Source organism: Cucurbita moschata, unplaced genomic scaffold (assembly GCF_002738365.1).
Source record: "Cucurbita moschata cultivar Rifu unplaced genomic scaffold, Cmos_1.0 Cmo_Scf00005, whole genome shotgun sequence".
NCBI lineage: Eukaryota > Viridiplantae > Streptophyta > Magnoliopsida > Cucurbitales > Cucurbitaceae > Cucurbita > Cucurbita moschata.
This window is the reverse complement of record NW_019268521.1, coordinates 6,951,362-6,968,804: the sequence shown is the minus strand read 5'-3', so window position 1 is coordinate 6,968,804 and position 17,443 is coordinate 6,951,362. Positions and strand designations below refer to the sequence as shown.

Below are 17,443 nucleotides of genomic sequence, written 5' to 3'. Positions count from 1 at the left end.
AAAAAAAAAAAAAAAAAAAAAAAAAAAAAAAAAAAAAAAAAAAATCAATTCACACCAAGATAAAGCAAGGAAAAGAACCCTTAAAAAAAGACAGGATAGGTTCAATTGTGAACATTGATCTTCATTATAAAATAAATCTACCTCATCAAACTACTGTTGGGGTATGCATGAAGAGCTTTTCTAAGATGCATCACTCCACTATGGAATCCCAGGCAGTTATCCGTTTGATGTTTGATCTGTCCAACCAAAAAGAATGGTATCTAAGTCACTGTGTTAACACAAATCAGAAAATGTAAGAGACACATGTTTCAACAGCGAGAATTAAAGCCAACCAGCTTAGAAAATGCAATCAAAATGTGCATTTTAGTTATCTCTTCATGAGACTGGAGGCAGGAACGGCAGCTTAGAACAATGGAGTCAAGCCGATCACACCCATCAATGGCATGAATAGCAGCCACTACAAAGCTCACTTTTGAACTCCGGAAAAAATGGGTTGGCATCTTCATGATACTGTTGATTGCGGAATCCAATCCAGATATTGAATACAACAATCTGCATATGAAACCAACAGATGCAGCAGTACGTGTTTTTTCCATGGTAGAGATGCAAGAAGCAAGGGTTCTCACGGTGCTAAGGGCCTGGTCATTCTTTCCTAGTTTCCATAATGAGAAAGCATACACCTGCAGACCTTCGATGTCGAGCATGCCTGGAACCACCAAAAACTTCAAATCTCTGACACAGTTTGTTAGAGATTTCTCACTTTTATAACGAAAAACTGAAAAGATTTAGCTTCCATGAAAAGTTTCATTTTTTTGTTAAAAAAACAGAAGTAAGCCAAAATCAGAACCTTCTTTACTCAAATTTTCATATTCCTGCGAAGCTTCAAAGAAATTTCCTACCTGCACAAAAGAAAAAGCAGTTCAGAGAAAGAAAAATGTTCCATCTATGGATTAATGTCGGACATTTCTCCATCCCCAAGAGTAGTAATAGATAGAGAAAAATAGTACGGTTCTAGGTTTCATGGTACACACAGATGTACAGGTCCAAAAAGAAAATTAGTAAACTTCACCATGCAGAGTGATCTGGCTAAGTTGATGGATATATCTCTGACATGAGACCTTGGAACTCTATCTGAAAAATGGCTAGTCGTGAGGTGTGCTAGACGATAAGCAGCAACAGCAGATTGATAATCCAATTGTGCCTCAAAAGCTAGTCCATTTAGATTATAGGATTCAGGGTAACAAGGTGCAAGTTGAACAGCCTGACGTATGGCTCCGAACACCTTCACATAAAAGAAAAATCCATTAAGGCACTCTGAAGCAAAAAAGGTTATCAAGTAGAATTTCATCTATCACTTGACAATAATCAGACCTGTGGAGATGAAAGATGGCCTGCCTGCAGAGAAAGCTTGGCAAGTCCAATTTGAAATTCCGCCACCTACAAGGATAGTGCTTTTAGAACATTTTTTGTAGACAAAACACCAAGAGCCAACAACTGCACAACAATCGATAAAAAAATATATATAAAAAAAGTCTACAAAAGAATGTTAGAAAGAATAGTTTTTTCTTCCTTTTTTATTTTTTCAAAGTTATCCAGGCATTTAAAAATTAAATAGTTAATACTAAAACAGAGTACTTGATTTCATTTCTCTTAAAACTGAATCAATTTAAGCAAACCCTTTCAACAGATCGGTTTCAACGCTACTATATTGATGGTATTAGAGACAGTAAAATTACTGGTAGTATTGATGCAGCTCTCAAACAGCTCTCAAATGCTTCATCTGATGTGGACTCACTGTCAAGTAAAAACTTCATAGGTAAAAGGGTGATATGCTACTCACAAAATGCATCCAGTACAACATCCATATTTTCTTCATGATGATAAACACCTCAAGAGGAACATTTATATATCACCTAATATTCAAATCAGCCGACATGCCAGCCCAGGGTATTGCCAGAGATGGATCTATACTTCTGGCATAATTAAATGCCTGTCTTGCCAATTGCATCTCTCCCCTATTCCTGTATAGCTGTGTAAAGAAATGAGCAAGAAACGTAGAAGAGATCCAAGTTTAGGAACAACAAAATATTCATGATCATTAGCTCAAGTATGATGTGCATGCTCCAACCAAACGGTTCCTAATCACATCCAATTCTCTCAATGTCTTACAACAAAACATTTGATTCACAAAGATCGAGCCCCCAACTGAAGAAGGTTCTTCAGAACTACCACTTGCCACAAACTTACAAATAGATAGGAAAAAATTGCCCAGCTGACTTCCCTAGCAGAATAGATATGTGATCAACCATTAGGCACGTCTATGAACTAACTACTTTCATAAAAGAAAGGAGACGTGCCAAATATTCTCTCAATGCGGTGATACAGTTCTCAGTAGGACCAGAAAGGTGCATTGGGAGTATCAGGTGTAGATCATATCACCGAATATTTTATTTTGAAATATTTCTTAAGTTCATTTTCTTTTTTCCCTTTCTTTCTATCCTTTTTTGGACAGGAAACAGAACAACTCAATCTAAAAATAAAAAAATAAAAAATAAAAAGCAAAACATATAATGGGAGATAAGGAGTCTCCCTACGAAGAAGGGTCGCTAAGAACCAGCCTGGTCCAAGTTAATCCAGAGAAAAGAAAATTTACAAAATTTCCTTGAACGGCATTCCAAAACAAGACTGTCAGGGAAATTGAAAGATACAGTATAATTCATTGTAGGAACCCAGTTGTTGTTTTCTGAAAGAAACTTCTCGTGTGAGAATTCAATTTACATTTTAGTAGAAACTCATTGTAGGAAAGTAAAGTTTTGTCTTAGTAGTGTTTAAACCCAATGTAAAAGGCATGTAGAATATAATTTATATGGGAAGATTTGGATAAAAAAAAAATGAAGCCTCAATGGTTAATAACATGCATTTGAAAAAAAAATCAAGTAACATCTTCGATTTCAACTGATGAATTTAAAACAATACAGGTTCCTTGGAGTCTCGCTCGTGGCAGGTTAAATATCATGGACAGAGGAACCCTCGAATATCTTTCTCTCTCAAGTATGCTTAATGCGCATAAACAGTGATAAATCTCCTAGTGACCTTTTCCTTTATTACAACTTTAATTTTAGGTGTTGGAACTTCATGTGCCAACATTCAGATCTTACGTGGTGTGCTCATAAAATATAAAGATTTGGAAATGCTCTCAAGCTGATGGTCTAAAGATAAAGCTAGAGTTTTGTGGTCATATCCTCGCAGTGCTGCCATTTGAATCCTTTAGAAAGAATTTAACTCAAAAATATTCTCAAATAAATTTGATTCTTCAGTAAATTTTTGCAACTACATACTGTAGACAACCTCTTAGATTGGAGTGCTCTTAACGTTCCTCCTGTAGTACCCCCTTTCTATTTGATAAACTTAACTTGAGGCCTTTTGTGAGATTCCTCCTTGGCATAGGTACCCTTGTCCCACGGCTTTTAGGTTGCTTTTGTCTGGTCTGTTTTAATATTCCTCTCTGTTTCTCATTATGTAGGTGTGTTTTCGTATAAATATGGCACCAAAATCGAAAGATGGAAAAAAAACAACTTCGACCATTAAACTCATCAAATTCTATCAATTTGAACTTTAAACTTTCAATTTCATCAAATTAATCTCAATATACAAGTATTGCAACCTTAACCCTAAGTACTATTTTAACACATGAAAAAGTTTTCGCTTCAAAAATCACTCAAACACATGTATGACATGAAATTGATAAAGCTTTAGAGAAAATATTATTGGAGCTAAAAAAATGATGAAAGGTATGAATTTTGGAGAAATTAGTCAATGGTTAATCAGTGCATAATCGAACTTAAATTAATGAATTTATGAAGGTTTTTACATTGTCTTCTACTAAAATTAGTAGGCAAAGTAGTGAAAAGTGAACTGAGAGTAAAAACTAAAACACTTACCTATACGATCAAATTTGATAAAATTGAGAGTTTAGGGTCTAAATTGACAAAATCAAACCTGATAAGTTCAGAGTCAAAATTGAGAGTTTAGGGTCTAAATTGACAAAATCAAACCTGATAAGTTCAGAGTCAAAATTGATTCTTTTTTTCCAATGGTAAATGTCCCAATCATAATCTTGAGAATAAGAACCCAAATTGTCCGAATCACGGCCAAGAAATTCAGAAGTAAAAATCCGATGCTTCAAGGAAAGATTAAAAAATTAAAACTAAAATTAAACAATTATTTGAGAAAACAGAAACTTGAATTGAAAATCTCAAATTTGTCGAATATATTAGCATTTGCACTACGCCCACAGACATCAGGCTTCCAAAAAACTTGAAGCCAGAAACTCGATGTTCTATTGTGGAACTTAGATGACCTTGACTTGAGATAAGCTAATGGAAGACCAGCTAATTAAGAATGAGAAATTCTAAGAAATTAATCGAAGGATGACGCCAGATATTTCTCAGTATGGTCACTTTTCAAGGATGTAAACGCCACTAATCAAAGGAGAAAGATAACAAAGTACGCCGAGATCGTACTAACCATCCAAGGGTGTTTCTCATATCCCTCACTTCTTTCTCACCCAAAGAGTCGTTTTAAAATTACAAACCTAAGACAAAAGGTACCGCGTTATTGACTTTTGGCTGCAAGGGACACACCTCTAATCAAACTACAAAAACACACAAGGGAATGGGCTCTGACATAGAGGACTTTTTATCAAGCCCGATGTCGGACTCCAGTCCATCCCCTCCCCAACCCACCCTACCAAGCAGATTCCCCCTCTTTGCCAGTCTTCATGGAGGAACCTCTTCACCCACAGCCAAACCAAGGCCCTAAAATTTGGCTCCTCCTCATATCCCTCCTAAAGAGCCGCTATGTGCTACTTCCGCAATTCCTCCCCGCTTAACCCCACCATTTATGATAAATGCAGTCCCTGCTCAAAAATAGAATTAGACCACCAACAAATCTACCCAAGGAAAAAGGGATGTAAGAGGTTTTCAATCATCGATATGAGAAATCAACAACCAATTGTGATAATCAAGCAGCTATAAGCATACCAAAAGTTCATCATAACATCAAAAAAGCATGATGAGATTGATCGTCAATTTTATCAAAGAAAAGATAGAAAGGAAGGTTGTAGCCCTCATATATGCTCCTCCAAAACTTAGCAGCAGACATTCTCAGCAAAGCTCTTCCTTGACCCCGGTTTGAAGATTTGAAGCCCAAGGTGGGTTTAATCAACATATATTTCCCTACATGAGGGGATTGTTGAAGCTGAGTGTTGAATCACTCTCTCCTTTAGACCCATCAGCAAAACCAATTGTTATTTATCAGATCCAGTAATTTAAATATTTATCGCACAGATTGTAATTTCCTTCCGTACCTTAATTTCCTTATCTTTCTTTAATTTACCGTCCCCTCTCTCTTAGTTTATAAGCTAGGTTTTGTATCATTTCGAAAGACACTTTGAAATAGAAAGAATTTTTGCGTACTAACATGGAAAACATTTGGTACCATCTGCTTCTAGAATTTGAGTTTCTTCCCACAGACTTCGATAACCACAAAAATGGACTCTTGAAAACAAGGGTGCTCGCGTATTTTCTTAAATCATCGACTCAAAAGCTGAGTGCTAACTCAGGAGACAACAGTAGATCCTTTGTTTTTTTCTATTTTTTTTTTTGAAGTAAGAAACCAAGCTTTCATTGAGCAAAATATAAGATTATACAGGGGCATACAAGAAGACAACTCCACAAAAAGAAGACCTAAAAACTACAAAAAGTGACTCCAATCCAACAACATCCAACCAAGATCATAAAATCCAACCTAGTTAGTGCAGCCCACAGGGAGACGTAAAAATCTCACCACCTCCCAAATCTTATCACCCAATCTTTCTATATTTTTAAAAATTCTACTGTTTCTCTCGAACCAAGCTCCAACAAAATAGCCACAAATAAATAAATAAATAAATAAAAACTAGTAAGCCATAAAAAAATTTCCTCCCAAAAAGGCAAGCTTGGAAACAACTCCTAAACAATAGCAAACCCATCTTGAATCCAAGTCAAGCACAAACCAAACGTCTCAAACCAACAGTTCCAAAAAGAACAAACAAGCTGTCATACCCACAACAAATGATACAAATCCCCATACTGTCGTCTAAAAAGTAATGCAATACTGAGGAAACAAAGCAAGCGAGGAGTGTCTCTGAACAGTCCATAGTATCAACTCTCCCATCACATGTAATACATGCAACACAAAAAATTTACCTTCCTAGAGATTTTAACCTTCCAAGTAGTGGAAAACGCATAGAAGGTTTGGGGTAGGGAAGGGCAGACAACACCTGAAACAAGGAACTACAAATAGAAACTCATACAAGAAGTGGGAGTCCAAAGCCTAGAATTGCTCCTCCCTCGAAAAACCTGGCAATTATGAAGGATAGAAAGCAGATCGACGTCTAATGCCTTTCTATTGAAAAGATTGCACTTGAAGCCCAACAGTAACAAGGAGAAGGTAACAGAAATTGGTAAAATAGAAGCCAAAAATGGAACTTTTTACTTAAATGATGCTAGGAAACGTTCGTGCCTTCCCCAACAGAACATTTAATAAACGAGGAACAAGAATGAAAGACAAAGTTGATTGCTTTCCAACGGTTTTTGTTAGGCCTTTTGGTACCACCATCTATGACCCACTCAAATGGGTGTGGACCATACCGACTCGTAACCACTTTGTGATACAAAGCATCTAACCCCATGAAGAACCACCACAACCATTTCGCCCTTCACCCACCAATCCCTAGGCCTTGCCTCCCAACTCCACCGACTTATCTATCACCTCCCACTTAACCAGATGGGACAATTACTTTTCATCAAGTCCATCCCTCGAGAAATTTTGTATCTCTGTCAATACACTTACTCACATAGACCAGATTTTTAAAAAGATATAAGAAATAACTAAGAATCTCACTCAACATCAACTAGATAAGTATGAACCTTTCCCGTTGGTGCAGAAGGTCTTTTTCAAGGAAGACACTCTTTTGAACAGCCAGGGAAGCCAACCACCTGTTTTGTACTATGGTGTGTTGGAATAAACTTCTCAAAATTTTCGAACTCACTTGGTTTTTCCTAAAAGCAGCTCTAATGGCCTTTTTCAACTAATTTCTGAAACCTTCTTCGATGGTCAGGCCAGAATGCTATGGTTCAATGTGGTGGTGACCATTCTTTGGAAGCTTTGAGTTGAAAGGGACACGAGAATTTTTCAACGGGTTAATGAAATATTATTTTTGTTCCATTTTGTTTCTTTTTCACTCCCTTACAGAGTTGTATCTTTGAGCATTAGTCTTTTTTCATATATTCAATGAAAAGTTAAATGTCTTGTTAAAAAATGGAGCTCGCTTTATAAGAGTTTCCATGACTACAATTTTTCTTAGATTTATGCCAATTGGAAATCCATTTTGTAATCCCCTAGGCTCTTTGAAATATCTCAATCTCCTCGTTGATGAATATACACGTCTCTTTTCTTCTAAAAATAACTACAATTCATTGATAAATGAAAAAGGTACTGGTACTTCAAAATTAAACTGGAAAAGGTTTTCATTAGAAAAAATGTAATATAGTTTATCTTAAAAATGTTTTGAGAGGTAAAGGAGTCTAAACATCATTTGAGATTGGGAATAAGATTGGAATAGCTACCCCGCCCAGTGGTCTAACAATCCCATAAAACTAGAGTACAATCCAAGTTTGTCCACAAGCTATGTTGCAATATCCAAAGCTTTTTTGGTGGTGACATGTTCCCCAATATATATAGAGAGAGATATGAGTTTTGAATTTGCAATGAAGTGAATATGACTTTGACCAAATAGAACCAACATTTCATGAATTATGTCATTCGCAGCAAGATTTTTTTCTCTCCATTAAAGGATTTGTGGTCCCAGCTCATTTTTGTTTTGCAATTCGTTTCTCTCCAAAAACTCCACTCCATTTAATGCCTCACAATCGACATCTTCAATTTCATTTAAAAACAATAAAATAAAATAAAGAATCCTAAGATAAAAATGACACATTCTAGACGCAGCTTTAGTGAAATACCTTCCCAAGATAAGCCCAGGCTCCAGCCAGCGATCCATCCAACTGTAATGCTCTTATAAAAGCATGTTGCTTCAACGCATCATGGTTAGAGATGCATCCCATTGCCACCCAAAATTCATGATTGTCACCCTCGAGCATCAAGGCCCCTAATGTCATCTTTTCAGATATCTGCCTGAGAATCTAAGAAAGTGAACATCCAACAAATATTGTGTGGCATCAAGATAGTAGAGAGTAAATAGATGTAATACCAGGAATTGAATTCAGATCCAGAATCACCATTCAAAGTTGAAATAATATCTAAAGTAATAGCAATATCTGTGTAAATGTTAGCTTCCCACGGAGCCAAGTGTAGAGCTTGCTGATAGGAACATTTGGCAGACAATAAAGCCAAACTGCGAGTCTGCTTCCAGGAAAGGATAGAAGTTCTAAAAGATTCTGCACATAGCCCCCAGTCCTCTTCCATCCATGGATAGCATTTTGCATACGTATGCTAAACAAGACAATATAATTCACATCATATTCTTTGTCATGTTAGTATACAAATATAGTGGATCATTTTATGCAAATATTAGCATTGGAACAATGTTTGAGAAGGTTTCTATTGTTTACACATTGAAGCTTGGCTTAGAGAAGGCTCAAATCTGAGCTTCAAAATTTATAGATCATAAGAATCTTACACCTACAGATGAAGTCACAGCCAATGGCTTAAGCGTGAGAGCACTAAAGCAATAGCTCACAAGAGCTTATGCCCAAGGTGAAAAAAAAACACAATTTTTTTGATGCGCACACTAGAAAAATGTATATAATTCTTTCATGTAAAATAATTCATGAAAAAAAAAATCAGAAATTCGAGGTTTTTTAAGAAATTTAAAGAAAAAAAGGATATACAACTCTATTAGAAGGAACCAAGTACGACTCAATTAATGTTAAACGAATAATAACAATGGTTCGTTTATCTATAAAAACATTAAAAAAAATGTCAACAATACTAAAAGTAAAAAACAGAATGAGTTGTAGTAATCCAGTCCGTTGCTTCTTTTACCATCAAATGCCAAAAAGAAACATTGAAAATAAAAAATTTAATGACGTTTTAAAATTTTTATTTAAGTGACAATTAATAAATTTTATTCCTTTCTTTTTTTACTTTTATAAAACTACCATGTTCAGTAAGACCTAATTATACATTTTTATGATTTTATCATTAATGTTTTATTTTTAGGATTTAATTATTGATGTTTTTTTAATGTGAATTGAGGTTTACAACTCGGACTGCCTCAAAAGTTGGCCCCTCTTCGAGAATAAAAGCTCCCAAGGTTACCTTGAGCCTTCAAAAGCATTGATGGGAAATGGGAACTATAGCCCTTAAAAAGGTACGCTTTCAAAAACATAACTTCAGACGGAAACAAAACCAACTGACTAAACACCTTAAGATAGCCGTGCGTACCTGAATATCTCCAAGCAACTTCCAGATACACGACAAGTTCCCAGCTAAATATGTACTTCCTCTTGCAACTTTAGATGCTTCCTAAAATCAAAAAATAAATATAGTAACAACAGAAAACGAGTTAAAGGGGAATATCCCTTAGATACAAGATAACAAACCTCTAACAGAAAGGATGCCCATTTAAACGCCCCCCTATTAATGCATTCCTTTGCCAAACCAAGCAGCCCTGAAGAGAGCCCAAATTGTGCAGTAATACTTTTAGGTGATATCTCTAGAGCTCGCTGAAAGTGTTCAACTCCCTTTTCAAATTTGTTAAGCATCATGACCAAATAAAATGAGTAACTTGGGAAACGTACAAGAACTTCAAAAGCATATAAATCTCTGATTAAATAAAGAAGCTCAATTCCAAGGAAATCCAAATATACTAAATAAACGTCGAGCCAACTCACCATATAATTCCCAAATCACCCGAAATCAAATGTTAGGTTTTGAAAGGCAAAAGGAAATATATCTTATTCATTTAAGAAAATGCTCAAATAACCCAACAATGTATACTAAATCCATGCAGAGCCAACTCACCATATAATTTCCAAATCACTTTAAGTCATATGTTCGGTTTTGAAAGGCAACAAAAATATCTTATTCATTTAAGTACAACGATGTATAACTTCAGCAATCATACTCCAATTCTAAATATTTTCATAAAAAAATAAAATATTAAAAAAAATTGAATATTAAGGCAGGTTCTTCAGGGAGAGCTAGTTAACGTATTCTCCAGGCAACAACCATACTCATAGGTGAACAAAAGGTACCATAGAAATGATCGGAAGATTGCAACCTGTAAATACAAGTATAGCAGACAAGTCTTACTTTTTTGAACAAACCAAGCATCAAGAAGATATTTCCACTCTCAACCCAAGCAAGAATTCTATCTCCTTCAATTTCAATGGCCCGTGCATATGACTGTTAGAAGGACAAATAATGCCAGCTTTAGTGATATCTATCTCACTCCCGAAAGGAAGAGAAAATTAACTTGGTTCATGAAAATTAGAAGTTCTATATGCAAAACATACCTTAATTGCAGCAGTAAACCGGCCAAGTCGCTGATATGCAAGACCCAGGGCCTAAAACAAATAGGCTAAGCAGCATTAACTTGGCTAGATAAGTACAATGAAAGTTAATGTCAAAAAAATTAAGCTTACTTCCCACAAATCAGCACAAGAAGGATATCCTCGAATGGCATGCTGAAGACTTAAGACGGCTTCAGTCCACTTCTTTTGAAAAACCTGCCAATTGGCCAGCAGAACAATAGAGATTCGAAAATGGAAGGCAAAGTCAAGTTGTTTGTTCTGTTTTACAAACATAAATCTTTAAATAATATTCATAATAGCAGACTTCAATAATAAAAAAATATCATGAGTTTATTTAAGGTCAATCTATGACTGACGATAAAGTAAGTTGATGCAATAACATAATATAAAAGGGTACAATCATTTCTAATTCGTGTTTAACAAGTATAATAAGTTTCAATCATAAATTAGCCCAGTTGTTAAGGAGACAAGCTGTGAAAACTCAAATTTTTTAGTTACTGGAACCAAACTATTATAGCAAACTGCACCTACCTAAATAATGAATAACCCACAGAAATGATTGAAGATCAAGCCCTAGTCCATTGTATAACTCAAGGTGCATGTAAGTTGTCTCAAACATCAATGATTATAAAATATAAGAACTTAAGATCAATTAATAAGCTTTTTCAAGATCGATCAACATTTAATATGTGGTGAATCAACATAAAACAAGAAGTCAATTAATGATGCATTGTTGAATTTTTTTAATAAGAAAATGAATGAATCCATTGAGTTTAAAGGCATATAAAAAGGGAGATGAGCTATACAAAGGCCAAAGGGTTAGAAACAGACTCCCCGTAAGCCTAAATATGTACAAGATCATATTACAAAAAGATATAGAAAGAGAGCACCAGATGGAGGCAAAGAATTTGATAGTCCCGAGCCTCCTCAAGGCTATTCAATTACTCCTTGAAGACCCTCTGATTCCTCTCAAGGGATATTCAATTGCCCTTTGAAGGCTATTCAAATGCCTAAATATGCACAAGATCATAATCACAGCCACTTTACTTGGTAATTAGGCTAATGGGCCTATAATCTGCCGATTAGCCGCTCTAAATCGTTTTGAAATGAGGCAAAAGTAGGTTTCATTCACACAATTACTAATGTTGCCCCTTTCAAAGAAGTCACGTAAGATTTTAAGAAGATTGTCTATAAAGATACCTTATGTATTTTTTTTCTCCAAAAATTCACCTGCATATCCGTCAGGCCTAGGGCCTTGTTTTTTCCTATCAAGGCAATGTCATTTTTAATCTCTGGTTCCACGAAAAGATGCTACAGCTCCTCTTTTTCCTCAGGAGGTCAAGTCTTCCAATTTAATCCAGAAATGCTGTAAGAAGGGCCAGTATTCTTCATGTAAAGTTTCTTGAAACAATTAACAGACACCTCGACAATATCCTCCTCCTCCATCAAATTTTTGCCATCTCTGTCTTGAAATTTCATAATCAAATACTTTTTCCTTCTTGCATTAACCGAAAAATGAAAAAAGAGGAGTTTTCATCTTCTTCATAAAGCCGCTTGGCTTTACTCTTCTGCCTCAATCTTCTTTCCTCTCTTAATAAAGTTTCAGAAAGCCTCCGCCTAAGATCTCTTATTGAATTCCGTTCTCCTTCTAAGCCCAATAATCTACTCCTTTTGGACCAGGAAAATTTACGACATTGATAATTTCATTCCCCTATGGCTGAGTAATGCCAAAAGTCTCCTAATTTCTCTATTTGATCTTTTTCTTTAGCATCTTCAACTTCCTTATCATAACAAAACCTGGCTATCCCTCACAAACCAGTTCTTTCCACCAAATATCAAAATTTGGTAAAAACTGATGATGTTGCAGCAAAAAAAATTCGAATCTAGAGGTCATCCAGCCCCAATTAAAACTTCTTGTCTCCAATCGTATGCAAAAATGGTTTGACATTATTTTGGAAAGCCTCATAACTCTCGACAACTGAAATTTCATATTCCATGCATTGTTAACAAAAAGACTCAATTAAGAACACATCACCGCACTCCTTCCACTTGACCAAATGAAATTGCCATTAGAAGGGCGGGGGGGGGGAAGATCAATGAGACTGAGGTCGGAGGTTATCTTGTTGAACTTTCTCATATGACGAAGTCTCCCTCCAGAGCATGCCTTAGAAGGTTCTCTCGTTATGTTGAAGTCTCCCTCCATGCACCAACATCTAGTGCAATAGCCACTGTGATTTCATAGTTCTTCCCAAGAATCCTTTTACTCGTACTAGGCTCATACTCATACTAGGCTCATATACTCTTGTTATCCAATAAGAAAAGCCACCAGTAAGCGTGAAATTAACGGAAATGGTATAATTACCCACCAGAGAGTCACAGGCTAAACATAAGCTACATTCCACAAAATAAAATTACACCAAACGCTCCTACAGATTGCTAATAGGCACAACCAATAGCTCAAGAAATCAAAATCGATTTGATGAGCTTCTTGTCAACAAAAGAAAATTTAGTTTCATGGAGAAGAACAACATCTGGATCACAATACCTCACAAAACTCTTAACAAGACGCCTGTGATAAGTGGCATCTAGCCTTTCCTTTGTTACTTCTTTACCTTTCTTCTAACCACAATTGACTGTTGTTTTAAGGCTCCAAACCTCCCTATTTTCTTTGACAGACGTCTTTTCCTGAGTTTGTAGTTTCTTCTCTTTTGGTCGCACAAAGATTTCCATGTCAAGGCTATCAAGAATAGAAACAAGGTCATTCAACCTTAGATTGAGATGAGACCATTATAAATCATCCCCAGAGCTTTTTCTTTTTCCCAAAATGTAATTAGAGCACAACCAGAAGTTAGGTCCATATCCGCATCATATGCTCCTGAGTTCTTCCCCTTTACTTTTGACAACTCTACAAAGAGATGTTTACTGATTTTCACATGTGAAAAGGATGTGTCGAAGATGAAAAGTTTTCTTTATTGAATAAACTGACTTCCCTAATTGGAAAAGTGGATTGGATTGGGCCTTCCATAGTTCTTATAGGCCTTTTCTTAGTTTTCTAGAGGATTTGGTGCAGCCTATAGAGCTTTCTTGTTCTTTGGGTGAAACCCAATTGGGTTGGGCTTCGGATGAACCACATTTTTCGTTCCTTTGGCCCACAAACTTTGAATTTGTAATCGTACTTTGATATGTTGACATGATCTAACCATCAAGAGTGCTAACACATAGGACAAGGATCTTCCTTGTTTCAGACCAAATGGCTACTTTTCCTCTTTCCTTCACATTAAGCCGCCCAGGGAGTCAAGCCATCAACTACCAACAGACATCCACGGGATTCGAACAATCTTCATCATGAAATTTTCATAGTATTGAACAGTGAAGCTACCATGAAGGCCGGCCATTCTCCCCATCAGCTTTCTTATGTCATTGAAAATCAAAATCTGAACTAGGATCAAATTTCCTTCATGGGCAATTAGAGAAATTTCCATCCAAACAAGTCCACGATAATTCCTCGCAATCTCAATTGACTCCATATAGTCCCAGTAGTTAAAAAGTTTTTAGGAAGCATTGAATAAACCCACCGCATGCATCTCCCATTAAACGGAAGGTCTCCCCACGCCACGTGGATAAAGGAAGATTTCATACTGAAATCCATCCTCCATACGAAGGCATTTTCTTGTTTTTCTCAATATCCCATCATTCAAACTTCACGATAAAGGAACCTACCATCGTCCATCTTTTATTTGGGCACAATAATCTAGCTTTTTCTACATTGTGGCATGTGAAAAGTGCCTTGTCTAAGTAGAAAGGGTTCAAAGTACAAGATTTGTCGGTGGGTTTCACCAACGTCTACCTCAACCTAAACCAGTCATCATGAAAATTTGCATGCATTAGAATAATGGTATAATCCCATTTCAACTCAATAAATCCATCCACTTTGTCATTGTTTGAGGCTAGTTTATTTGTCTCCGTCGACTCTTCTAGATTATTCTACAAATAATGTTGTTCCTTCTACTCAACATTTCGAGTAGATCCTTAGCTAGTTTCCACTTCTGTAAAAGGGTGCTTTATCATCTGCTTAATTGAATTTGTTGGACTGTCTTGCTTAACTTCTAGAGCTTCAAAACAATAATGCTCTTTAATCATCCTCACTGCAAATTTCCAGCCCTCTTTATTCTCTGCATATGGAATCACAATATTTTGCTTCCTTTCATTCCCTTCAAGTTTCATGATTTTAGAAAATATCCCTCTCTTGTTGCTTATCTTTTGGACCCATACATCCATTTTATCTTATCGTCTGCTTCTATAGAACTTGTGTGTGCTAGGAGCTAAGGTAAGGTCTATGAGGGTATCAAGAAGGCATAAAAGCTAGAACAAGTCAATGGTGATGTTGAATGATTTCTCCCCTCCTCTTTCCTCAATACAAAACTTCTTCTTATTCCATCCTCTATCTCAATGTAGCAAAAAAACTTTGTGCTCCACCTTGATTGTAAGATGCATATTAAAAACATCACTTGATTCATAGATAAAACAAAATTGCACAAACAATGGGTGTGCATTATTGGAAACTAATCAAGGATTTACCAAGATAAAGAATAATTCACCATTGATGGCATGAGGTGGATCAGTAATTTATGATTGGTTATATTGCTTACAAATCTTTCTCATTAAAGAATTGAAAATCATTTTGAGAATTTCAAAAGGGTGGTGATGAATGATGATCAACAATACTGAGGTGACAGACTAAATAGAATGAAAATAGAGAGACAACAGTCAAAAGATCAAAACCTGCAAATAGCCCAACCTCCGGAAAGCCCAAAAGGCTCGAGTTGACTTAGAGGAAGCCTCTTTGCATATAGCAACCTCTAAACTCTCCTTTCCTTCACGATGCAACAGATCGCACAATGCTTCCTAATTATAATTAACAGTGAGTATAAAATTAAAACTGGCACACACAAAGCAATAGACCAAGTAAACTAGAAGGAAAGACGCACTCCAGAGTGAAAATCATGAACATCAAGACTGACAGCTCTCTGGTAGCACTTGAGAGCCCTTTCGATGTCAACAGAAAATGTGGCATAATAATCCCCTAGATATTTGAAAGCAGCAGCATTCTGAGGGTCTAGTTTCGCTGATTTCAGAAAATGATCCGCAGCAACCGCCTTATCGTGGCTTCCGCCATTTTCCCACAGGAAAATCCCCTGCATTTCGCGTATGCATACAGGTTATACACTAAGTTCTTTATGAACGAATGGGGAGATTGAAACCAATATGTGAGAAAATTACGAGTTTGAAATGGGAGGAGGGGTCATCTGGATGAGCGTTAACTGTATCTTGCAATTGTCTTGATGTAATACAAGGGGTCCCCGATTCTCTTACATGATCTTTTTCTACTGCAACCTCTTCCTGGTACAAGAACGAAAAGGGAGAGCATTAAGAGAATAAAACAAGGTATAAACTGGGGAAGACCAAAAGAGAGAAAAAAGTGTGTTTGCATTCAACCATCTGAAAAGGAGTCTTAACACTAAATACAGAAATGGACTCCAATCCAAAAGAATAAAAACCAATCTGATAGTTACAAAAAAAAGAAAAACAAAAGTAACAGAGACCATTGATGTCGAAAACTATGCTTGAAACAAACAAATTCAATAATAGTAATCTCTAATTTACAAACTAAAGCCCCTTAAAAATAGGCAACAAACTTTACTAACCACCTAACTACAAAACCAGTGAGCTGAAACTAAAACTGAAAAGAATGAAGAGCTAACTTAACTTGTGGAGGACTTGAAAGATTAATGAAGCCAATAAGAGTGAGGAAAGGGGAGAAAATGAAGCCGAATATCACAGAAGCTGGGTGGAAATTATGTATAGGGAACCCACCTCGATGTGATAAGCTTTCTCGACTTCGGGTTCTGTAGCGGCGGGGCTGAGTCCAGGCACGACACAGCATTCCGTCTCCTTCACCATCTGGGACTTCCGATCAGCCGAATGATTTGACGATGTAGGAGTTCAAATGTTTGGAGGTTTTTAGAAGAATATTTTATTTGAGGCGGGTCCTTGGAGCGTAGAAGAAATACTAGAGAAGAAGGAAGAAAGAAGATGAGAAGGGGTTGTGTGCGGTGGGCTATCGGTGCAGGCCCATTAGAACTGTGGAATCCATATCCAGGGGGAAGGTCCATAAGCTTTTTAATTTTATTTTAATTAAGAAGATAATAGAAACATTAAGTTATGGGGGCACCGGCGCAGATTAAGAATCCAAGATTCTTGGTCATCAAATGAATATTTAGATGAGCTCTGAAAAGTGAGTTTAGAGTGCAAAAGTCCAAAAGCTAAAAAAGCAAAACACCACTTACCAACAGAGGGAATCACTAGGATGCCATTCTTTTTCTGTTTCAATCAAAATAAAAATAATGGGAAGCACAACAATAATCTCTCCCTCGTTTTGAATTATTAGGACCCAATTCCATCCCCTTTGCATTTAGAAATTATGTTTTAGAAGATACTTGTGCATTAGACACAAAATTGTTTAACGCAAAACTGTTTAACGCAAAATTGTTTACTGGTGTTTATTATTATCATCATCATCATTTTTTGAAAAGAAAAGAAAAGGAAAAAAATATATATATCTTAGTATGGAATTAATAGGTTAGTGGATATCTCTATCTTCCGTGAATCCGGAGAAATGATTTGAAGAAAGAAAAAGAAAGGCGATGTGGAAAGGAAAACTGATGTTTAAAAAAAACGAAAATGGGAATCGAATATTAGGAGACAGAGGAAACACAATATGAATGATACGTATTGGATTGTATTGTAAATGTATTGTACTGAGTTGGAGTGATACCGATGGA

General features: G+C 36.2%; 1 protein-coding gene across 2 annotated transcripts in view; it reads right to left on the bottom strand.

Moving 5' to 3' along the window:
• LOC111442802 (tetratricopeptide repeat protein SKI3) overlaps positions 1-16,670 on the bottom strand; it is a 21,618-nt gene extending 4,948 nt beyond the window's left edge. Inside the window, exons 1-18 of one of the 2 annotated variants that reach the window (XM_023080331.1) lie at positions 16,476-16,670; positions 15,882-16,001; positions 15,590-15,796; positions 15,384-15,506; positions 10,713-10,796; positions 10,584-10,634; positions 10,381-10,473; positions 9,669-9,809; positions 9,511-9,591; positions 8,315-8,556; positions 8,067-8,238; positions 1,914-2,029; positions 1,737-1,794; positions 1,372-1,437; positions 1,070-1,282; positions 848-899; positions 333-706; positions 142-236 (exon numbers count right to left, since the gene is read on the bottom strand). In XM_023080331.1, coding sequence (XP_022936099.1) covers positions 142-236; positions 333-706; positions 848-899; positions 1,070-1,282; positions 1,372-1,437; positions 1,737-1,794; positions 1,914-2,029; positions 8,067-8,238; positions 8,315-8,556; positions 9,511-9,591; positions 9,669-9,809; positions 10,381-10,473; positions 10,584-10,634; positions 10,713-10,796; positions 15,384-15,506; positions 15,590-15,796; positions 15,882-16,001; positions 16,476-16,562 — 2,375 coding nt within the window. In that variant the 5' untranslated portion in view covers positions 16,563-16,670. The remainder of the gene's footprint in view (positions 1-141; positions 237-332; positions 707-847; positions 900-1,069; positions 1,283-1,371; positions 1,438-1,736; positions 1,795-1,913; positions 2,030-8,066; positions 8,239-8,314; positions 8,557-9,510; positions 9,592-9,668; positions 9,810-10,380; positions 10,474-10,583; positions 10,635-10,712; positions 10,797-15,383; positions 15,507-15,589; positions 15,797-15,881; positions 16,002-16,475) is intronic. The other variant, XM_023080332.1, reaches the window with a different exon arrangement.
• Between the last annotated feature and the right edge of the window lie 773 nt (positions 16,671-17,443).